Source organism: Misgurnus anguillicaudatus, chromosome 22 (assembly GCF_027580225.2).
Source record: "Misgurnus anguillicaudatus chromosome 22, ASM2758022v2, whole genome shotgun sequence".
Taxonomy (NCBI): Eukaryota; Metazoa; Chordata; class Actinopteri; order Cypriniformes; family Cobitidae; genus Misgurnus; species Misgurnus anguillicaudatus.
This window is the reverse complement of record NC_073358.2, coordinates 24815756-24841358: the sequence shown is the minus strand read 5'-3', so window position 1 is coordinate 24841358 and position 25603 is coordinate 24815756. Positions and strand designations below refer to the sequence as shown.

The 25603-nt window shown below is 37.7% G+C and overlaps 1 protein-coding gene across 2 annotated transcripts in view; it reads right to left on the bottom strand.

Annotated features, from left to right (window-relative positions):
- parp8 (poly (ADP-ribose) polymerase family, member 8) overlaps nucleotides 1-25603 on the bottom strand; it is a 60019-nt gene that overhangs the window by 32299 nt on the left and 2117 nt on the right. For both annotated transcript variants that reach the window (XR_012365499.1, XM_073860961.1), the window contains exons 3-7: nucleotides 14316-14353; nucleotides 13148-13237; nucleotides 7657-7727; nucleotides 7485-7553; nucleotides 988-1082 (exon numbers count right to left, since the gene is read on the bottom strand). Coding sequence is in view for 1 of the 2 variants with exons in the window: in XM_073860961.1 (XP_073717062.1) it covers nucleotides 988-1082; nucleotides 7485-7553; nucleotides 7657-7727; nucleotides 13148-13237; nucleotides 14316-14353 (363 nt within the window). In the remaining variant the exon portion in view is untranslated. The remainder of the gene's footprint in view (nucleotides 1-987; nucleotides 1083-7484; nucleotides 7554-7656; nucleotides 7728-13147; nucleotides 13238-14315; nucleotides 14354-25603) is intronic.

Below are 25603 nucleotides of genomic sequence, written 5' to 3'. Positions count from 1 at the left end.
ATATAGTATTTTGAGATAAAACTTCACATATGTACTCTGGGGACACCAAAGATTTATTTTACATCTTAAAAAAGTCTTGTGAAATGTCCCCTTTAAAGAATTGGGTGTGAGAACTACTAGATATTTCAGATAAATTATTTTTCTAAATCATAATTTTTTTAATACAATCTTATAATCTTTAAAGGTAGTGTTGGCAATTTCAGACTTATTTAGTTATTTTTCGCCAGTTAATGTTCTTTTATATTTATTTTACTGACTATTTGTTGGGAAAAAATTGTACGTATTTTAAGAGAATTTTTACAAGTCTAAGGGGCCAGTCACACCAAAAGCGTTTATGGCAGTTGCAGGCGCCTTTTTTGAATGATATTCTATGGGCAGGGCGCGTTTGCGCGCTGTTTATGCGCGCCGAGCGCCTTGCGTTTTTTTGCCGCCTCCCGCGCACACGTTTTTGAAGGAGCTCTGAGAGCGGAGAAGCGCCCGACGTCATTCGCATCTTTCCATTGTCCAATCGAATGAGGGGAGAGGCGGGCCTTACGTTGTGGTGAGGGAAGTTTACAGTTGCTTTGAAGAACCGGACTCCACTCGTTTACTCTCTCCTGCGTGTTTGTGTACCTCTCACCCTCAAACAAGGTCAGAGCAAGCGCCTTTCTTTTTAAAGTTTCTGCTAATATGACAGTTAACAGCAAAAGAGCGCTCACGCTTCAATATTTGATTGAACAGAAAGATGACTCGGTGGTTGCTTAGCAATATGAAAAGCCGCGTCGCACTGCTCTTTTTTTAAAAAAAGGCAGTGCGTCGCGTCTTGCGTTTGCAAGCGTTTAAAGCGCTTTTGGTGTGACTGGCCCCTTAGGCCCCCTTTTGCACCTTATTCATGAAAATTGCCTACTATATTACTCAGCAAAAATCGCACCCCTGTGTAGGAAAGAGTTTCATCAAGCGTAATGTTCTCACATCGATTTGAAGGAAAGTGAGAGAACAGTCAGGTACCTGAGAGATACTGCATGATGGCCATATAAGTCCCTCACGGCTGCCAAATCGGCTTCCAGCTGTGGGTGTTTGTGAAGCTCTCCATCATAATTTACCTGCCCAACACAAACACGCAAGTCATCAAGTGACACGCATGGCCACGGGTTAAAGACGGGTGCATTTATTTATATTAAACCAGAAAAACATAGGAACACTTGATCAAGGTTTGAGGTGTGGACTCTATCTTTGATGAGCTTTAAGTGCACTTTGCCACTTCTGATTTGTTTTTCCTTAGGCCTCAAAGATTCATTTAGTAATGGATAAGCAAGACGTTCTGAGTCTTTAATCAGTAATAGAACACTTCAAACAAGATACTAGACATCAATCAATGTGTTATTTTTAAACTGTTGATGACTGTGGCTCATGGTTGTGTTGATAAATGAGGTACTTTGATTATATCTGCACTTTCTTAAAGCTTGATATACGTCATACTCTAAAGTATTTTACTCTAAAATCAGTCTTTTAAAATCTCCTGTCTGACTTCCTTGTGAAATTTAATTTGCCATACCAGCACCTTTAGAAAAGTTTGTACAGGAAATGACTTATTTTAGACTTTTTCTAATCCATCAGCGAGCTCCTATCAAACCTAGTCAGTGCTTATGGTGCAAATGAAAACACAGTAGGCCTATATCAATTAAAGATTAAGATTAAATGCCTTTTAGATTTGATGCCCTTGAGTTGTTCCTTTTAAACCCTAACCTGTTTTAACCATCTTACATTATATTACAACAGAAATATAAAAAAAATACATGATATGTGACACAAGCAGCTAATTTACTGTGATTTACTCAGGGTTCCCACACCTTAGTTAACTTCAAATTCAAGGACCTTTCAAGGACTTTCCAGGTCCAATATTCAAGGACTAAATGTTGGGACACATTTCAAGTGAGAGCAAGGTTACATCGTGTTACATTTTAGGATACATTGTTACAATTCCCTTTCAAGGGAACTCATGCTGCGTCACTGCGGTGACACTTTGGAGACGCCTCCAGGGGTAAGTACGTCTGAATGTGTATATCAAATTCAACCAATGGTGAGGCTTAACGACAAAGACAGGGTGACGCAGGAGTATATCGCTATCTGAAATATTGCCAAAGACGGCGTTACAGGGACTCAGGAAGTATGGAAAGGGAGACGCAGCGTCTCGTTCCTTTTTCAGGGAACAAAAGTTACATACGTAACCTGAGACATTTTCATGTATCAAACACAACTATGCAAAAAAGCATTTTGGTATGAATCAACATTCGCATATAGAAGATATGTGCATTTAAAGCGAACAGTTTAGCATGTGTGCTTAAAAAGTCTAGAATTTTTATGATATTATCCTACACTACACAGGGAATAATTTTTTTTTTTCAGAAAACTTCTTGCATAAAATACATTCAAGCACTTTCAATGACCTGTATCTATGTATGTATATTTTCAAAAACTTCCCAGGGCCTTGAACCCCCCTCCCCAAATTCACAAACTTTCAAGGATTTCAATGACCTGTGGGAACCGTTTACTGCGTTTTTCTCCATAAAATCATCCTACATAATGTAAAGAACATTCTGTAAAAATATAACCATGATATATTTAATATTGACTGAGTATGGACATGTCAAAGATTGAAATTAATGAGAAATTAATGACTAAAAAACTATGATGCTCTTACTCTCATACTTGAAATTAGTATTTCTCAGACAGGGTCACACATAATAAAATATTATAACTATTATGATGTATTAAAAAAAGAAAATTTCATGACAAATATAAAAATATGACAAATATGTCATATTATATGTGCTTTTAAAATGCTAAATTTTTTCAGCCCATGGTGGGTCAGATATGGAAAGCCATTGGGTTAAAATAACCTAGAATGTTCTACACTATTTAACCAGTGGTTTGGTTTTTCTATATTTAACTCAACTGTCGGTTTGAAACCCTTTTTTTAAATGTGTGTTAATGTAAATGTTTTTTCTTTAGACATCTTGTTGTCTGAGGAGAAGCCTAATAAACTATCATACAACACCAATAGTATTCCTGAGATCATGGTAGTTCACCAGCTGTTCTCTAGTTCAACAAGAATGCGCCTGCATATCATATTGAGTGTCTACAGAAGACTTGTGGCCTGCCTTTTATAACTGAACGTTCCCAGAGCAGCAAAAGATGTGAAAATTGCAATTGGCCCCATTACATTGAGCAAGAGCCAGCGAGCATTCACAGCCCAGTGCAAGCATTACGGCATGAATCTTCATCACCACCAGACCGCTCCTCACAGGCCACACAGAGCTCAGTCTCTCAGTCTAAACAGATTTGCTCGGGTGGATGATCACCTGATTCGTTTAAGAAATGTTCTCTGAAGAGTGAGGGACTAATGATTAAACATTCAGAATGTTTTTATGTTGCCAGCAGAGCAAAAGTGAATTTACCATGAAATGAAATGTCTCAAGCACAAGGTGCTGTGAGTTTGGGACTGGATTTATACCTGTAAATCGTGAGAAGGCAGTGACCATATGAGGCTAAAGGCTGATTTATACTTCTGCGTTGGACCTACGCCGTAGACTAGGCATCAGTATATTTATACTTTTGCGTAGTTGTTTGCGTCAACGTGCAATTCAACAGGCATTTTACTGCTGTATACACTTCATCAAGGCAAAAGCTGAAGAAGAATTAGCTAGTTGTGTAAATTATTGGAGAAGCATTAGCAAATAACAGTTTTTTTATAAAAATTAGTATTTGTATTTTCATTTGAATCATTTTATTAATTATTTATACCTTTTTGATCATATCAATTTTAGCATTTACTAATAAAACAATTTTATCAAATCTAACATTAGTTAATGCACCATAAACTAATATGAATAACTGTACTGACATGAACAAGAATTCATAAATTCTGAAAAACTATATCGTTCATTGTTCATAAAGCAACGACACACAACGTAACGTTTTTTATGTGGAGCGACTGTTGCGCTGTTTGGGATTCGCCTCGGTCTCTGTGTGTGCGCGCGTTTAAGTGCCCTCAATAGTGCACGAGAGAAACGCGTTTAAAAAAAACAAGAAAACATAAAATCTCTCTGTTATTGACAGAGCACATATAAAATAAATTATCTCCACATTATTCTTTTTCTAATAAAAACATTTGTTTATGTCTTAAGTGTATGTATAGATTACAGTCAGATTAACCTACTTAAGTATGTGTCATTAATGTTACTCAAACAACCCATGACAAAGAGACAAATAGCTCTAAAAATAATAATATATTTAATTTATTGTGTTATGATTCATTTAATTTGATTTCTGTACCTAATGCTAATTTCAGATCTTATTAATGTACAACTTTGTTCTTTTTTGTAAATGTTTGCAATTTCTTTATTGTTTATTAGATTTTTCCCACCTGCTTTTTGCTGATCTGAAAAATAATCTGATCTGTGCCTCAAAAACTGTAATGTGATAGCCATAAATGCAATTGTACTAATAATTGGCATAATAATATCTTTGGGTGTTTCGGTTTTTCGGCCTTGGTTTCCTTTTTGTCGGTTTCGGCCAAGAATTTTCATTTCGGTGCATCCCTAGTATGTATAAATATGAACTCTGAATGAGCAAACTCGGAAAGTGCGCCCTGCGGTGGTGTGCAAATCACAAATTATAAAAAATATAATGTACAAACTCGCCCAGTGAGCTGTCTTCAGGTTCGTGCTAACGCAAACAGCCAGCAGACGCGGAGTTAATGCGCTATTTGCAAGGGAAGGCAACTGATATATCAGTGATGACCTGCTGGCTTGGGGGCGGAACAATGAGGAAAGATATTGGCCATTTCTCAATGCGAAGACTGCAGCCTCCGGAGGTCACACCTGCAAGCTGCATACGTCATCAAGACTGTCCTATTTCATAACATTAACAATTATAAAGTTGACTTTTTTTCTTTGTTAATCATACAATGTTGTAATATGCTTATGCCTTGCAAATGTCTGAAAATAATAAACCAGGCTTGATGACATGCAGCCTGCATATGCGACCTCCGGAGGCTGCAGCCTTCGGATTGAGAAACGGCCGTTCTCTGTTGGTCACTCAAAGTTGCGAAAAAGTATCAATCTGCTCTCACCTGAGAGTAAATCAGAACGGCTTTCGAGAAGGGCGAACTGCTACAGCCCAGATCTTGGCACTTAGGAGATTGATAGAGGAGGTGAGAAAGGACAACCTCTCTGCAGTCCTATGTTTCATAGACTTCAAAAAGGCATTTGATTCGATTCACTGAGGTACGATGATGAAGATCCTGAAAGCATAGAGAATTCCTCCAACCTACTCCGGGCAATAGAGTCCATGTATTCAGGAACAAGGGCCAGGGTGGTGACCCCAGATGGCAACAGCAAGGAGTTTGACATCCTGGCTGGAGTTATGCAAGGAGATACACTAGCCCCCTTCCTCTTCATCATAGTCCTTGATTATGCGCTCAAGAAGGCAATCATGGGCGAGAGCAAGAACTTGGCTTCACGCTGACACCAAGAAAGTCAAGTTGACACCCGGCAGTAGTCTTGACAGACCTTGACTATGCGGATGACATCAGTCTGCTCTCCGACAACATGGAACAAGCACAGGAACTACTACACAGGGTAGAGTTAGAGTGCGCCAAGGTTGGCCTTAGGGTAAATGCAAAGAAAACTAAGCGTCTTGACTTACAACGTTCCACCAGAACATCAACCTCTGATAACAACAGGAGACACTGTGCTGAAAGAAGTTAAGGACTTCAAATACCTGGGCGCATGGGTCAACTCAACTGAGCAAGATCTAAAAGTGAGGAAGGCACTTGCATGGAGGGCCCTGAACGGCATGAGCAGTGTATGGAACTCCAACCTTTCCAACCAAATCAAACTCAGCTTCTTCTACGCGACGGTAGAGTCAGTTCTTCTCTATGGCAGTGAATGCTGGACCCTGAATCCAACATTAGAGAAGTCCCTGGATGGGTGCTACACCAGGATGCTGCGTGCAGTGCTTAAGATCAGCAAGAGTGCGCATGTAGCCAACAACATCCTGTATGAGGGAGTACCAAGAGTGAGCAACAAGATTGCTGTGAGGACAACGAGACTTGCAGGACATTGACGAAGGCATCGAGAGCTGCCAGCCAGCAAGCTGGCGCTATGGGAACCAACACATGGCCATCGGTCAAGAGGACGTCCCACGATAACATACGTTGACAAGAGGGATGCAGGAGCCCAGAGCACCAACAAACTGGCCAGATGCATGGAGAATCGGGATGACTGGAGGCAACGATGGAAGGCTCGTCTGAAGACGACATAGAGAGTTGAATTATTTTCTCAGACTCGACCACAGACTTACGTCACGCTGCTCCTTCACTCCGATTGGCAGTCGCTTTGTTGCATCGCTCAGCATTTGCATAAAATAGCCTGCTTGTCTATTTTGGCCCTGACTTGCTCGCGCACCGGCGAGCTTGTCGCTTGTCGCTGGCAAACGGCCACTTCCATTGAAAATTAATGGTAACCTGTCGCTCTGTCGCTTGTAGCTAATGTGACTGGGGGGTCAGAACGCGCTTTCAGCGTGGCTGGAAACATAATAACCCTAAAAAGGTTTCTCACTTGTTGTTTCATGAGTGGAAGTGCTACAATAAACATGCAGATATGTGACGTGCAGCCACCGAAATAGCAATAGCTTCAATAGCAGGGGACTATTTCAGGCAGTGCGTAATATCACTATGCCTGCTGCAGCCATGTTATATCAGCAAAGTCCTTGATTATTATGCCAGAATGAGAGTATAGTTCCTAACCATATCTGCCTAGAAAATTGCAACTTTTAGTTTTCTGTCGGTCTTAGTACACAATGTTACTACAGAAGAGTCAAGTTTTAAATAGAAAAAATATCGAAACTCTTTTGTTATTTTTTAGCCTGATGCTAATGGTCTAATCAGATTCAATAGATTGTGCTAAGCTATGCTAAAAGTGCTAGCGCCGGAGCCTGAGATCAGCTGAAGGAATTCCAAAATAGTAAGAATCAAATGTTTAACTCTAGTGGAGCTGGAAAATGAGCGTATTTTCAAAAAAAGTGGAATGTCCCTTTAATAAACTTCAACTTTAAAATGTCTATAGCTATTATACACTTCTATCTAAAGGTCAATTTTGCTGCTGCTTTTATGGTCCCAAAAGGCCATTTCATTTCAGACCCTGTTTTCATCTGGAAAACAGATACACTTATCGGTCAAACATTTTACACAATTATGGCAAAAACAATGTTTCTAAAACAATTATAGTCTACATTCTTGAAACTAGTCATGTAAATAAATAAGATCGTTATGATTTAGCTTTTTGTTGCTTTTGTCAATATATAATTTCCATATTGCATTAGTGTAATTTCATCTGGAAAATAATACCACCAATGCAGAACAAGCAGGTATGTGCGTGTTTTTAACCATCAGTGTTTTATGTACATAAATTTAAATAGCAATTTATCTAAACATACTGTACCTGCCCAACATAGTAGAACTCCTCAGAATCATTGTCACCCTCTGAATCCTCCTCTATAGCATAATGGCACTACAGAGTTTTCAAAAGCATGTAAATGCATTAGTCATATTTATATTATTTGACAAGCCATTCATTTCCATGGTACCTGACAAAATACAGTAAAATTTCTTACCGGGTTTTTGTTGGTTTGAAGTTTTGACTTAACAGACACACAGCTAGTGGCATCATTATTTATACGTATTTCTAAAGACAGAGAGAAAGCCAAGATTTGGGAATACTGTACATTAGAATAATAAGCCAACACACATCAAGTGAAATTCATTTGAAATATAAATGACACTTTTTTCTTCATTTCATTTGTGTCCTTCCCCATTCTTACCAAACTATTTAACCACTGTTCTGCACAATAAACATTTTGTGTAGATCTTATGATGTGTAAGGTGACAGCAACACAATTTACTAAATTGGTTCTTATTACAAAGAATGCTTTTTATGCCTATATGTTTTATAAGTACTGCTTAGAATCTCAGGTCTGGGCTAAAAGGAGCTGCTTGTGTTTCACAACACCTCTGGGTAAATATGAGTCAGTGTTAATGTGGAGGACGGAGTCAGAAAACATTTTAAACTGACAAGGTGTGCACATCCAGCATCCATCAGGAGCTGTGTACACGGACTCATTAGCTATAATGCAGTGTGCCTGAAAATATCAACACGTCTAAGTGAACGTGTGGCCTGGAAAAAATATGAGGTGTGATAAGCATCTAATAAGAGTCTAACTAACTGCTGGAAAAAATTAGTCAAGACTGTCGCTGTTTTGACACTTTGTTTTTGGCACATTTGACATAAATAGATGTTTCTTTCCATGAAATCTAGGCAGCCTGTTCAATGAGCTCAAAAACTGAAAGAATACAAAAACAACAGTAATAAGAAATTTTGATGGTTATTCTGAAGAAAAACGTACCAAAAGCATTATTGTCATTTATAAACATGACTATTATAATTTCGTGTTTTATGGAAATGTATCAAGGTATCGTTAGTCCCGGTACTGTATCACACGGCTGACCCTGAGCACAGCTCACTTTACTTTGCCTTGGTTTGATTTTCTATTGGAGTTTGTGCCGCTTCACAGTGGGTGGGATTATACACTAAAGTGCCGTTCACATTATAACAATAACTATTTATTTTATTTATTTATTTATGTTTGGTTTCAAAACTATAAAAAATATAGTTTTAAAAAACGTTTTATATTAAAGAGAATAGTGGAGTTCACACCAAACCTATTAACGATAAAGATACAATGAACGATATCATTGTGATCACTTTCTGAGCGTTTTTTTCTAACTGAGAAACCAATGAACGCCCAATCAAATCCATTTGAACTTCAAGTGCACGCGCATTTGAAATGGCCACTGTGGAGAAGCTCATTGCTGAAGTCTATAACATAAGATTACCTCAGGTATCCAGCACTGATGCAGTTGCTGTGAAGTTTACTAAGTAACGCTTTTTATTCTACTACATTGACTATGCCAAAAGGTAAGATTACACAAACTACTAGATTTACTGTTTCAAGTTGCGCGAAATGCAGCGTACTGAGAACATCTGACGGTTACCCGCTGTGTAAATTTAATTTAACACATTTAATGACGTGAACAATTACAAGGGAATATGCAATATTAGTTAATGCCAATGATTTGCGCGAGTACTGTGCCTCAAGAGCGAAATAGCATAAAGTTATTATTATCGTCCGGTGGTGTGGATGCTAATATAGTTACCGTTATAGTTAACATTATAGTTATAATGTGAATGTCTACTGCCGTGACATCTCTAGAAAATGTTATACAAATAAGCACTCAGCACGGGAGCAATGGAGCATGATGATGGAATCGTTTAATTAATTCTCGGCATGAGGATGTTTGGGAACTCGTACAAACTAAGCACAAATGATGACATCACTTAGTTTGATCGACAGCGCATGAGGGTAAACTAATCTTGCTTTTAGCAGTTATGCTAATCGTGATGCTAGCAGCGTTGCATGTCACATGGATGCTAATATAGTTTAGGGATGTGCATGTATGTCATTTTTTCATTTCGATTAATCCATATGTCTGAAAAACTAGTACTCAATGGAGGCGGGGCAATCAAAGGGGCTGGGCGTAAGCGTCAAGGTAAAAATAAAATATTTTTATAAAGTCAATGAAAAATGAACACATAATAGATTTTTGATGAATTAAATGTTTTTAACAGAAACCTCTAACAGAAATAGCTGCGTGATGAAGTGAAACTAAAGGGTTAATAAACACAAACTGAAGCGATTTCTATACGACGCACTCTACATAATTTTAAGCCTTTATACAACATAAATGTATTATACAACATTGAACCAATCTGCACAAAATGCAAGACTTAAACTAAGTTTTGTACCGTACAGAAAGTTTAACTCCCATTGTGTAAGTGCACCATTACAGCATGCTTTAAAACCGAGGGGCAACCTTCCGATCTCTCTAATGAAGCCAACACGGAAGTGACATAAACTGCAATTCATCGACTGGCCGCTTGAGGCTGGCTCCAAAAGGGAGTCAATTCCCATAGACTCCCATGTTAAAAATGGCCAACTTTACAGTAGCAAATAATATGTTTACAGCCTGGTACAAAATGTGTTTTTGGCCTATATAGCTAATTTTGCCCTTCATGACAACTGTGAGGGGGGTGAATTTTTTTGCAACTCATCCGTTTAGATTATATTAAGCCTTAAACTTCTGCATAATTAAGGGCGTGGCTGCTTGAGTGTCGGTTGAACAGCCACTGCTGTCACTAGACTCGCGCTAGGCAGGCGTGGTTTCACCTCAGCTTCACCAATGTCCCGCCTCTTTACCCATTTTCGGTTTTCCGCGAGTAATTCGCGGGGTGGGCGGCCAAGATGGTGACGGCAGGCAACGCCTACTTTAAAGGAATAGTCTACTCATTTTCAATATTAAAATATGTTATTACCTTAACTAAGAATTGTTGATACATCCCTCTATCATCTGTGTGCGTGCACGTAAGCGCTGGAGCGCGCTGCGACGCTTCGATAGCATTTAGCTTAGCCCCATTCATTCAATGCTACCATTTAGAGATAAAGTTAGAAGTTGAACACATCAACGTTTTTCCTATTTAAGACGAGTAGTTATACGAGCAAGTTTGGTGGTACAAAAGTAAAATGTAGCGCTTTTCTAAGCGGATTTAAAAGAGGAACTATATTGTATGGCGTAATAGCACTTTTGGGAGTACTTCGACTCGCCTGAAAAGTCCGCTCCCCTTCTCACTCTCATAATGGGAGAGGGAGGGTGTTACTGCGCCGAGTCGAAGTACTCCCAAAAGTGCTATTACGCCATAAAATATAGTTCCTCTTTTAAATCCGCTTAGAAAAGCGCTACGTTTTATTTTGTACCACCAAACTTGCTCGTATAACTACTCGTCATAAATAGGAAAAACGTTGATCTGTTTGGTCACTTCTAACTTTATCTCTAAATGGTACTATTGAATGAATGGGGCTAAGCTAAATGCTATCGAAGCGTCGCAGCGCGCTCCAGTGCTTACCTGCGAGCACACAGATGATAGAGGGATGTATCAACAATTCTTAGTTAAGGTAATAACATATTTTAATATTGAAAATGAGTAGACTATTCCTTTAAGCTTCAAAAGCGATCTTCACAAACCAATGGGTGACGTCACGGACACTAAGTCCATATTTTTTTACGGTCTATGTTTAAAACACGTCCAGTCAAAGCACAAGCTTCATAACATAACAGCTTTAAGTCTTTTGCTATCATTTTAGCGATCAGCTGTGTCGTGTCGTCCTCTCACCTGTTCTCAGTCAAGATGTAACGTTAATGTTCGTATGGCTCTCTGGTATCTCTTGACATTTGATGTTTAAATATGAGATGATATGAGGGAACGTGACGGCGCTGTACATTTTGCACCTGACTGACTGCATTTTCGTCTTACTGAAGTGAATCCGAAAATTACTGCATCCTTTTAAAAACCATAGTGCCTCAGTGAGGAAAGGTGTGGCTTCACAACGTTGTGTGGATCAGCGAGGTTGCCGCCCCGGCGGCCGCGAGTGCGCATAGAAAGCTTTTGAATCATGGATGATACTGAAGGCAGCTTACATTGACGTCAAACACAACGTCAAACACGCACCCAGTCTTTACTACCACAGGCGCTTGTAATGCTAACCAGATTATCCAAATGCCGCCATAACAAAAAATAAATAAATAAACCCACACGGTCATAATTTTCGTGATCGATCATCCCTAATATAGTTTAACATTATTATAGTTAACGTTATAGTTATAATGTGAACGGCCCTTTTTTGTTACAGTTGCGCTACCACTATTGCCGTGACATCACTAGAAAAATGCGATACAAACAAGCACTCAACACGGGAGCAATGGAGCACAGCCCTTAATCGTTGTGAACGGCCGTTTATCGTTACAGTTGCGCTACCTCTGCTGCCGTGACATCGCTGTAAAAATGCAATACAAACTCGTACAACAAAGCACAAATGTTTTTGTACTTGTTTGTTGACTGGGATGTTTTGTTTCGTTCTCTATGGTGTATGTGTATGTTTGTATACATATAGTGATGTTTACTATACCTCCTTAATTCTGTTTAATTGTATATTTCATCTTTGTAAAGCGTCCTTGAGATTGTTAAAAAGGCGCTATATTAAATAAACCTATTATTATTATTATTGAATGATGACATCACTTAGTTTGATTGACAGCGCACAAGGGTAAGCTAATCTTACTTTTAGCAATTACGCTAATAGTGAAGCTAGCAGTGTCACATGTCACGTTTTAGTATCAGTACTGCTCGCTTAGAACCTCAACCAAGGTTGTACTACCGTATTTTTCAGTCTATAAGCCGCAATTTTTTAAATATCTTTGCTGGTGCTGCGTCCTACAGTCAGGTGCCCCTTTTTAAGTCAGTATGAAGAAATTTTGACATTTATGAGGCAAGAGACAACATTACCGTCTAAAGCCACGAGAGTCCGCCATATGCTGTTTCTGTAATTATGTAATTCAATGGATTCTGTAATGTGGAATGACGAGTATGGGAACTTCACGCTAGTTGGCTTGTTTGGTTAATTTTGCCTATTCAACCTTCCAGGTAAGTTCTGTATGCTATGGTTATCGTTTAAATAACTGATAATATTACTTTAATGTACAGACATCTATTCAGCCTGCTGTTCTGTCTGCTATTGTTTAGTTGAATAACTTGCCTCTACAGATTAAATGTCTGTTCTTCAGCTTGGATTTTGTGAAATAATTTTATTTTGTCTTAATGACGCGGCTTATACTCAGGTGCGGCTAATAGTCCAGAAAGTACGGTAAAAAAGTATTGGGTGCTAGGTACTGTACACAGTGGAGAAAAAAACAAAAGTGAGCTGTACTGAACCGTACCAGGCCGAACTTTCTGAAGGAAAAGCACCAATAGATACTCAGCTAACAGAGCCCTGACCAGAGACAACCATTGTATATTTCTTTGAAGTGCACTCTAAATTTGGAAGGTTGCTGGTTTCCTTTCCCCTTAGGCGTGACTTTTAAAACTTAAGATTTTTCTGGTTCACTGGTTTTGTGTAGTTATTTGATGATTTACAAGTAGATAACAGAGGCACTTACCTGTAGCAATCCTGTGAAAAATCACTGGTATTGGATCTCTGGTGACTAACACTTCATCATCGTTTTCAGAGTTAGACACATATGTGTTATCTGGAATGACAATGATAAAGTGTGAACTCAGTTTTTTATAACAGCAACTTACAAAACTCACAATGTAATCAAGCATCTACTGACAGCGGTAGCACAAAGCATTAAAATACAGCGTATACATACATTATTAATAGAAATACTTGAGAGCAAATTGAGATAAGTGCTAATTCTATGGTTTCTGGGAAATACACTATGTGTATGTTAACACAGCCCATGGCATTCTTATATGCCAAGCAAATACCTCATTCTTATGCAAAGCCGACTGTCTGCCACAATGCTGTAAATCATGCTAGACTAAAGCTTCGACTAAAGCTTCTAAACTTACATTTCGGGGGATTCAACGCTTGTGTTGAATCAGATGTCAATCTTAAACTTACAGAAAAAGCAATATCACAGATTACCAAAATCCACTGAGGGATGTGAGAAACTGTAACTTGTGTTATGATGAACTGGACATTGTAATGTTTGTGTTGAGGAGGATAACTGCTTAAATGCTGTTTCAAGATTATTTTAGAAATTGTAATAAGTAAAGAAAATCGGAATTATGCTTCCCTAGAGGAACTGGCCAAAAGCTACCTACAGTAAAAATCCAGCGTAATCACCATACCCATAAAACGCACTGAGCTTCAACATTGTATTGCATCATTTTACAATCCTTAAGAGAAAAATAACAAAGGCTCTTTTCTACTTGAAATATTGTACCGTTGTAACTAAATGACATAGCAGAGACAATGTAAAGAGAATAAGAGTATAAGGCATACAGTATGACACTGAAAATGATGCAGTTCAGTTCTATTATTATCGGCTTAGTATCAGTTATCTGTCACTTTATATGATACACCCATCATCTTTGCTATCAGATGTGTTATACCTTCCTGATAGAATCAAATTTTAAATAAATGACTCTGGCTCCTTATTGTAATGGAGATGGAGAAAGACTCTTCTTTTTGAGCAATGAAGTTAGTTAAATCATGAGCAGTTTTAGGCATTCAAACTCTACATCCATCCATCCGACCAACATTCAACCATCCAACCATCATCTAGCCAATCCTCTATTTATATTATATTTGTGCAATACCTGGATAATCATCAGAGACGTGAACAGAGTAGGAGACCCTGAAAAAAACACAAACATTAACATTAGATTACAATGGACAAACCTTAGGAGTAAAATAACAATGGCTATGTTTACATGCACAAAATTTTGTATTTAATACAATTGAAGGTTATGACGATACAGTTTACATGCACCCTAAACATTGCAATCTGATTAAAATGTTTGTTTACAAGTACATTCTTTAAAATCCGAACCGAACGTCTGCGCAAGCACACAGCCAAGGTTGCCAGATTCTTGTATCAAAACCATTTGAATGCACATTTAAAAGTAGCCCAAAAAAGCATCTCAATGACTGTCCACAGATAAAAACAACTGGTGGAAACAGTTTAAACAGTAGCCCAAATCTAAACTCGAAAAAAAGCAGAGGACTTGGCAACGCTACGCTGCGACAGCATCTGTCGTCGAGTTCAGGCTTTATCTCTGTATAAAAGTCAAAACTGAGTTTGAGAAAGTTGTTCTTAAGAAGTTTTCAGATATAGGTAATGAAAACACACTTTTCAAAAGGCACAATACATATACAGCCATTCTAGTGGTGGGAGGTGATAGAACAAACACCCGAAAATTTCTCGAGCCAGCATCATATGTCCAAGTTTCAGTCAAAACCGTTCTATTTCATCATAAACAATCTGAAAACAGGGCTGTAAGTGTAAAATACCGAACTTGTCCTTTAAACTAAGACTAAACACTGCTCAGTCAAGACATTTACATTCATTTTACTGTCAGCTTGTTACAGATTTTATACCACAGGATGTGGAATGTGTTATTCTGATAAATGCACACTTGACCAGTTAAATGTCTTAAAATAACCACCAAAGCAATGTGTGTGGTAACTGAGGTATAAGAGGAAAAATTGACTTCCGTCCTTTGAATTATTTGAAAATAATGCACACCCGTGGTGCAACAGCACTCGTGATGCATTATCAACTTGGATGAGCCTTTTTTTTTTAGAATACTTTTATGAATAATTCAACGTCCCATTGACAATTATTCCTTACGTATTTCATAAGCTTGATCATGGTTTCTTTTAAAAGTGATTTAAGACTTTATTTAAGGTGCTTGTTTACAGACAAATGTCGAGAATGTCAGGGGTTTCGTTTGCCTTTGTACAAAACTGTATAAGCGCCTTCATATATTGTGTTGTTTATTATTTCACATGACTTTTAAAAAAAACTATAATGAAAAAAATTTATTCAACCTGCCAAAGTGTCTATTGGTAGTGGCTGACTTACCCACCACAGCTAAAACCTACACGCATTTGGTGGGTGTTAATGTCAAGCCCTGAACTATTGTAAAAGTGGTGTTATGGAAAATAACTGAATCAAACAAGTGTGACCCAACATGTTTTCATTAAATAAACCTACAAACGGCCAAATATATATACATCCTAAACTGTTCAAACAGTGGTTAAAGGATAACTCCACTTTCTTAAAAAAAATCCCAATAATTTACTCATCCCCATGTCTTGTCTTCTAAAATGTTGATGTCTTTCTTTGTTCAGTCGAGAATAAATAATTTTTTTTAAGAAAAACATTCCAGGATTTTTCTCAATTTAGACTTTATTGGAACCCAACACTTTACAGTTTAAATGCAGTTTAAAATTGCTGTTTCAACACAGCTTCATAGGGCGTTAAACAATCCCAAATGAGGCATAAGGGTCTTATCTAGGGAAACGATTGTCATGTTCAGCAAGAAAAATAAAAGAAATGTACTTTTAAACCACAACTTCTCATCTTGCATTAGCCGTGTGCTGCACCAGCGCGACCTCGCGTAATGCGCCAGGATTTTCCTCAAAATACTTAATTACTTCTCAACTGAACAAAGGAAGACATCAACATTTTGGATGACATGGGGGTGAGTAAATTATCTAGATTTTTTTAAGAATGTGAAGTAATCCTTTAATCAATTGGTTAGTTGCAATATACAGAGTTACGAAGACAGAAAACCAAACACCAGCAACTCCAAAAAGCAGCAAACCAAATAAAACATCTAATTGAAAAAATCTAATTAAAAAATAAACATCTAATTAAATTAAAATGTTTGCAAAGCCTGACAGATATGAGCAAATAGAATATATATATATATATATATATATATATATATAACTGAACTGAATGTGCTAAAAGCAGGGAGCTACACTGCGACCAAAATGGTCGCATATGCGACCTTTTGAACTGCCGTTGCGACCCTAATTTTTAATGGGTCGCAAATGTGCTACCTAATGTTTAGACAATATGCTATGATTTACTATGAGCATTTATTAAAACAGAAATGTGGATTTTAAGAATACGTTTTATAACGTGCTCTGAGCCATCAACACGTTGGCTTAATTTTGGGTGAAAGCACGTCGTGTCTCTCCCTATCAGTGTGCGTTTGCGTGCTCAGCTGTTTCTCAATGAATTAGGTGCGACGTGACGCATGCAGTGTCTTCCATGTTTCTGAACTTGAGCAGAGGTCTTTCTTCACTGAGGACGCGGGACCCGTATGGTTCCGGGTTTATATTTTAAGTGGTCTGTCGGGTCCGGTTAGGTCCTAGTTTAATTACTTTGGGTCCCAAGTCTGTAAAAATAATTGACTTACCATTAAGAACAATACAGATACATTACAGAAATGCACACATATACATCTCAGTAGCCATTAAGACTTTAAATATATAAATAATAAAACCTATAACGTGATAAAAACGCCATAAAAACACTACACTGAAGGGAAAAATAGGGGGAACATAGGGGGAACAGACTTCGACACAACACCGGCATTTGATTTGATTTGATTGGCTATAAGTGTGTTTTGGTAGTCGGCCCGTCTCCTTTTCCAACGCGTTTTTCAAACATCGTGGACTCCGCCTTTAATATAACTTGAAAAAAATATGTGCGACCAAATCATATTTTGCGCCAGTAACTGAAAAAGTTGGTAGCGCAAGTGCCACCAGTGGAAAAGGTTAGTGTAGTTCCCTGTAAAAGGGATTTTCTGTAACTTGCTTTACGAAGAAACTTTCAGGATTCGGAAGGGTGGTGCCAACATGTCCTGAACACACCTACAGTAGTCTAAACACTTAAGTAAAAGGTAATTACAGAAAGTGTGGTCTCCATTTCACGCAATCCAGTAAATAAGGTTTCAAAAAGAGTGTTAGGACATTGTGAAGAAACTTGAATTAATGTGGAGATTAAGTGGCTTGTTGAAAAGCCTTATTAGCCAAGAACTGAAAAATCATATAAATTACCACAATACCATAGACTTATCTGGCATATGAGCATTCAAGTGACCTTTATGTTCTTTTGCTCCATTGTGCACAGTAAGGATATATTATATATTTAGTAATTAATGGAGTCAGTGACCTTAATATGACTCTAAATTAAGGATTTTCTGATCCTCCAGTGTGCCAGATTTATTTATTTTTTTGGCCAACTGGCACTTGTCGTATTGGACCTGTGCTACATTGTAACCACTTCGTTGTAACCAGTACAAATAATGTGTGCCTTAAAAACTGAAATATTTGGTTTTCTTGGATGAATTATTCCTGACATAGTTGTAAAATGTGTTGAAATGTGTCATCATTGTATTGTCGCATGTATGTGTATGTAAGAGCTGTTAGCTGTCATGTCCCAAGCCAGCACTCTCACCATTATTCTCTTATCTATAATTCATTAAAATAATTGTAAAAACACCCAAATCAGTACTGATTTGAAACGCATTTATACATATTTATAAAATGTGTGGTAGGGCCGGTGATGTTGGCTAGACAAATACAAATCTAAACTATTGGGTAGGTCAGGTCAGCAAAAAATCTGTTAAATTCTGCATTATAACCAGCATACAGTATATATTGACTGACAACTACTGATATAGAAAGAGACAGTCTAGAAGTAATTATGTGATGACTACACAGAGAGAAATTGATTTGGTGGAAGTGAAACCCCTCCAGAGGTTTCACATGGTATAGTGTCATTCAGAGATGGTACTGTTCACAAAGACACCTGACTATGTCTAAAAATTACATCTGTTGTGTTACGCATGATACAGTTCTTACGGTTAAGTGAACACATTTTTCTCAAGAAATGTTTCCAAACATCTGCTATGATGACTGTACAAAAATATGTTAGTTAGAACATGTACAAAATGTTTTGCCCCAAAATAACTAATTTGTGGTGTTGAATTCCCTTTTCTGCTCAACATTCATGTTACTGTACATTTTTAAAAAACATTTTGTCAGCTAAAATATGTGCTTCATGTTAAGGACTTTTAATTAACGTGAAAACATTACACTACAAACTGATTATACCAAGAAAATGTACATTGTAAGGGACAGATCAAGTAGAAATAGCCCCTTAAGGAAACAATACAAGATTTTCATATTTTACAGGGTACCTGTACACTCTAAAAACGAATACAAACAGTGTTAGTTTTGGGACAACACATTTTCTGTTACTTTTAAATCTTGTGTTGTCACTTTATTTATACACAAAATCAACACTAAGCAAAGCAACACATAATGTGTTAAAATGACACATAATGTGTTAAATAGCATAACACAAAAAATGTGTAAAAAATCTACATCTTTCTTATGGCGCTTTTCCATTGCATAGTACCCCACGGTTTGGTTTGGGTCAGGTCATGTCAGCTTGGTCGTGTCAGTTGTTATATTTGAGTGTCATTGTACATTCCCATACATTCATTTATTTCTCAGTCTGCCACAAAATTAAAATTGACCACCATAAATAGATGTTTGCACATCGAGATTATCACTACCTCTGTCTCACATGACACTTTCTGTTCAAACACACATGGTGGCGTCAGTCGTCGCGCTTCACTAAGCCCCATGTAAGTTGCATTTAAGCATGCGGACGTGCATGTCGCTGATGTGCCGCCACAAACTATACGTTTGGAAAAAGAACTGTTATGGTGTTCATGATTCTCAACCTGTGGATGTTTTTCGTCGCTAAAAGGGAGTTTGGGAACTTACAGCAAAGCACAGAAGACAACAGGTTTACTCGAGACAGCGCAAGCTAGCATGAAGGTAAAGCTAATCTTTTACATTATAGCGGTGACGCTGGTAGTGACGATTCTCTCAGACCAATCAGTGATCTACGGTGTTTTCGAGTCACGTTTTGGTATCAGCTCGAGTCGCTTGGAACCCTGACCAAGGTGGTACTAAAAAAAGTATCGGGTACCACGTACTGCACCCAGTGGAAAAGCCCCCAAAAGTAAGCTGGCCCACCCAAACCAAACCGTGGGGTACTATGCAATGGAAAAGCGCCATTACATACTAAACCTTTTTTAGAGTGTAGGTCACAGAAAAAAAAGTGTGATCTTAAGGAGGTGTGCACACCAAAGCTTTTAAATGCGGCTGAAATGCCAGGTCAACGCCGACTCAGCTGAGCGCTTTGGTTGCTGTGATACTTCTGCTTTGTTTATCAGTCATTGTACCATGCATTGTGATATTTTTCCCATCCCTCCTCCGTTGTGATTGGACAGCCATGTAAGAACTGACATTGACGAGCTGAGCTTTGCACTCAAAGTTGAATATTTTTCTACTCTCGGCGTTTAGCGCTGAGTGCCAGCTTTCAGTGCAGAAAAAAATCACCAGCTGCTGGCTTTTTTGAAAAACGGCATGCTTCCGTTGAAAACAATTTAAAACATATACCGGCCACCAGTGTAAAAGCTTTGGTGTGCACGCCCGCTAAGTCCTTAAAAGCATAGTTTACCCAAAAATGTATTTCTTGCCTGGTCACCATTTATTTTCATCTTATAAATATCTTCTGCTTTGTTCAGGCTTTGAACAATATGAAGGTACTGTAAATGATCACAGTATATTGGACATCAGGTGAACTTTACGAACAAAATTATAGTTAGCGTCTGGTCTTTTTTTATATTTTATTTTGTGCTTGAGTGTTTACTAATACCTGCCCTGCACTACCTGCACACTAAAAATGTGCTTTAAAATGAACTATTTTTATTCAAGTACAAAATCTATTGAAATATGACTGAATCAATCTGAATAAATTACCTTAAGTTAGAAACTGCTGGAAAAAGGATTCATTCTTTTTATTATGTTTATTCTATTTCATTCTATTTAATCTGTGTATAGACGGTTTCATTGGACGCACATGCGTTGTCGTGGAACTTTAAGCCCCCCTAACCTAAAAAATGCACTTTTAAATGTGTTTCTAGCAGAAAATGAGTCAGCAGTGTGTGTGCAGAAACATCCTGTTATTATACAAAACTAGAGCCCGACCGCTATGCATTTTTTGGGGCCGATGCCGATACAGATATTAGAGAGTAAAAAAAGACAGATAACGATATATCGGACGGTATTATTTATGTGTATTTTATAGTACAGTACACATATACTACAGTATATTATACTACAGGAGGCTACTGTACATATAATACACTATATACATTAACCGAATATACTATATATAAATACTTTTTTGCAATGATCACTCACACTAAAACGTCTGCTCTCCGCCTCTTTTATTTTGCGAGGATGTAAAGTTGTGCGAGCTTATTTAATCAATTGCTTTGAAATGAGCTTGTTCACTAACAACACAAGCAGCTGTACTCCCACAGACTGCGAGCCAGTTTAAACGCGTCCTTTCTCCGCCTCGCGTCATTTCTTCCGCTTGCGTTAACAACTCGCAAGTGGGCAAAAGAGATGGATTAAAAACACCAAATGTAAACGGTAATGTCATGTGCCACTTATAATTCAATCGACCAAAGCGCGTCTTAATACCAGGTGTAAAAATGTTGTGAAGAAACGGCTTGACTGCCACCACCTGAACTCAGGGACTGACTGAAGTGAAGGGGGTGGGGGATTGGCTACAGTGAGTGACCTGGGTCGCCATTAGCAACCAATAGGGCGCACTCTACTTGACAAACAAGTACTTACATCTTTCAAAAGCATTTAATGTGTTCTGTAAGAAACGTTCATATCGGCTGCATATCTGCGGCTTATACGCCGATACAGATATATCTACGACAGGCTCATATCGGCCGATAAAATTGTCAAAACGATAAATCGATCGGGCTCTAACCGAAACAGTCACAAAAGCAGGCTGTTGGGGATCCCCTATCAATGTGATGTCACATTGATTACACCCCAACATAACCGCTCACAGACTCCGCCTTATGAGCATGTAGTTCAACCTTCTGCCAGAGACGCATGTTTTTTTGATGTAGTCCAAAACACATGTGTAAGCGCTCTACCTCCTACTTTGCATACGAAGAGGGGAACAGAAGCTTTCTTTAAAGAGACACACACAAAAACAGTGTGTTTTCATTGCAGCCACAAATAGCCATGTTCAACATCGTATAATAAAAGATCTGTGGTGTATTTTGAGCTAAAACTTTAGAGACACATTCTGGGGGTACCAGAGACTCTTTTAATATTGCTGAAAACACCTACTGTAGGTTAGCAGCCCTTTACCTTCCGGTCTGTTTGTTTAATGGTCTGTTTAGTGGCTAGACTTAACAAATGCCTTGGCGAAAATAAGACATGTTTTGGTTTCCTTAAGACAGGGGGAGATGGCGATCATAGATCACCTCTATGTAAAGGGAGGTTTGGCAGCCGATCTGTAGTTAACATTGTATACATTTTTATATAGTACACACATTTTACACAGTAACGTTAGCTCAGTATAGTTTTTGATAAGCTTTAGCTATGATTTGAACTAAGGTAATCTACTTGTTGTTTATTTTGCTTGTTATCAGAAATAAACTACTCTAAAAATGACACTGTTGTTATTGATTCTTTGCAGAGTTTTCTGGAACTTACATCTGTTCTACGAAAGCCATTTGTTTATGTTGCTACTGCTGAAAAATTCTATATCTTTATTAAGCAAATATTTGATTTAAACTCACTGCATCAGTACCATGCTTTCTAAAATATGTCTATATAGCTTTGCATGACTCTACTATGGCTTAGTTTGTAATTGTGAGCTCTGCACTTTGACAGATGTTGTGGTGTTTGTGTAACCTTTAACTGGTGCAACCATCAGAAAGGTCCAAAGCAGTGTGAACACGCCAAAGTAGTTCTGCTTTCATCGCTTTACATTCTTTAACAAGCAACACCTCCATCTAAGCTAATGTGAAGCAATTGGTGATACTTTCTTGACTACAGTACTTGATGAATTGATATAGTAGTTTGCACGGTTTTTGTATAGTACTTATATACTAAACAACTCATCTAATCCCAGTGATCTTCCGACATCCACATCTAATAGAACAACATTTGTTTGAGCCTACAACTCATGGCAATTATGTTAATTCAGTTAGACCAAGATGATACAATTCCAACATAATTTGTGCTGATCTTAGACATGATATATTATTTATAATATCTCTATGGGAATATTTATCTTTAATAAACTAGATTTAATATCGATTATATCTAATATCAGGGATATCTCCCTTTTGACAACAAAGGCAACCTATCCAACAGGAATGAAGTAGGGCCTTCGTCTACATTACTACAAGGTAACGTGGATCTCTAAGTAAAGACACTGATGCTGTGGGTTGCAACTCTACAAACAGGAAATGTGCTACTTCCTCTTAAGGCAAGGTGCAATGATTTTTCATAGAGAGTCTGCCAGCTCATTTCCTGCTTATAATGCATGGCACCTCCTCTAAACACAAGAGTGACATTTGCAGACCACTTTTTTAATGAAGGGTGACAAGGAACTCCCTTTAATGCAGAACACCTAAATGCATCAAACTTTAACCCAGTAGACACACAGAGTTGTGAGATACATTACTAAATAAGCACTTTAAAGGAAAACACCACCGTTTTTAATATTTTACTATATTCTTAACTCAAATTAGACAAATTAATACATACCTATCTTTTTTCAATGCGTGCACTTTTAATCTTTGTACAGTGAATGTGTTAGCATTTAGCCCCATTCATTCCTATGGCTCCAAACAGGGATTCATTCAGAAGCCACCAAACACTTCCATGTTTTCCCTATTTAATGACTGTTACATGAGTAGTTACACGAGTAATTATGGTTGCAAAAAATAAAACATTTGTTTGGAGCCATACGAATGAATGGGGCTAGGCTAAATGCTAACACATTAAAGAAGCACTGTACAAAAGTGCATGCATTAAAAAAGATAAGTATGTATTAATTCATCTAAGTTGATAAGAACATAGTAAAATATTGAAAAACAGTGGTGTTTTCCTTTAAAGAACATTTCATATTTACTTGATGTTTATTTTTGTATGCGCATTTATGAGGAAGAAACAGCGTTACTGACCTGACATTTCTCTGTTATGGATGTGACAATTCCAACATTTTGCACGCACTTAACTCTGAAAATATTTGTTTTAATGCCATTTAAACCACCAAATATTGACATCTGAGATATCAGTATGGTTAAAAACTTTAGGTAAAAACTTTACTTTTCATAATAATGTTGCCATTTGGATAGAATTACCCTTCTAACACAAAAATCCCTGTACATAGCAACCATAATTAAAACTTGAAGACCTTAATTAAAGACAATTATTGCAAAGACAGGATGCAGCACTCTGAGTTCATAAACGTTCCCAAGACTTTCTTATCGGTACTGGTCCACTGAGCCTGAAGTGCTTTCCTGGACAACTCATTTTAATTAGCATATTTATCATAACATTTGCATGACTATAGGAATGGAAGCACTACAATGGGACTCCTTTTCACCGAGGGCTGGTAGCACTGAATGTTTTACTCATCCAAATGGCCTCAAGCTCAAATTTCAGTTTGGTATCTTGTCTTCATTGGTAAGTGAGGTTACAAAATGCCAAATGATTTGGTCAAAAACGAACGAAAAATCCTATCAATTTCTCATCTTAATGTTTTTTTATATGATGTATTTGTGGTAAATGGGTCAAAGTAATGGAAAGATGGCCTGTTCAAGAACCAGGTTAATGGCGACCATCTCATGTTTCCTTTCACCAGACAATACTGTGTGTAAGACACAAGACCCGGTAAGACAAAACTTGCAACTAGAGGCCAAGCTTTCACAGATTAACAGTTTCTTTCCTACAAATAGCTTAGAGTGACCTTCTTCATAAAGACAAACAGTCAGCTTGTCTTGAAGTACACTGTCATTGTTTAAAGACAAATGAATGCCATTCTATAAAATCAGATCTTTATAGCTGTCCAAGAAACTTACAAATATATAAACAAACTGCTTTGTGAAGTTTTTCTTGATGTCAAGGACCAAACATAAAATCATTACAGCTTCAGACAAATAGCAACTCCTCAAAACTGTAAGCTTTCTACAGCGATATGTAAATAAAATAACATTTGAATATAGTGCTGTGACGGATCCCAGTTGATCCGTATCACGTTTCAGCTTGCATGCGTTTCACGGATTAATACGCAAATTTAAATAGGGAAAGTTTGCATGTGTTTCAAAGGCTTGCAAATGTTTACATTCAAGTGATTTTAAACAATTTAACCACATAAAGGCGCTAAAATGAGCAGCTTTCTGTACGCACAGACGCACGTGCTGTTGAATATGTCCGGTCCAGCTCCAGTCAGTCGTGATCATCCCTATGCCCTTCAGAGATCAGAAATCTTGATGTGTAAACTTTAGAGTAAGTTGCGCTACTGTGTGTCATACTGTAGTCCATTAAGTTACATTTGACGAATAGAGCAATGAAAAACAACATAACGTTTTTATGTGTAACGACTTTTTATGCTGCGCCGTTGAAATTCGCAATCCATCTGTGTGTGCGCGTGCGTTTAAAAGTGCACATACGGAGAGACGCGTTTCAAAAAGCTAGCAAACATAAAATCTTTCTGTTCTTGACAGGGCACATACAAACAAAATGATCTCCACAGTATTCTTTTTCTAATAAAAACGTGTTTATGTCTTAAGCGTATGTATAGATTAGAGTCAGAAACCTGTGCTTATTTGGTCTTAAAGAGACAGTAACCTCAATTAAGTCTATGTCATTAATGTTAATCAAACAACCCAAGACAAAGACAAAATCACTTCTGTAGCCCTAAAAAAAAGTGTAATTATTCATTTGATTCAATTTCTGTATCTAATGTTAATTTTAGACTTTACCTAATGTGCAACTTTGTTATTTTTTTATAAATGTTTGTAATTTCTTTATTTGTTATTAGATTTTTCCCACCCCTTTTTTTTGCTGATCCAAAAATTATCCGATCTGTGCCTCAAAAAACGTAATGTGATTCGACCCATGAGTTTTGTGATCCCTCACACCCCTGTTTGAATACAGTAGAATCTTTATGATC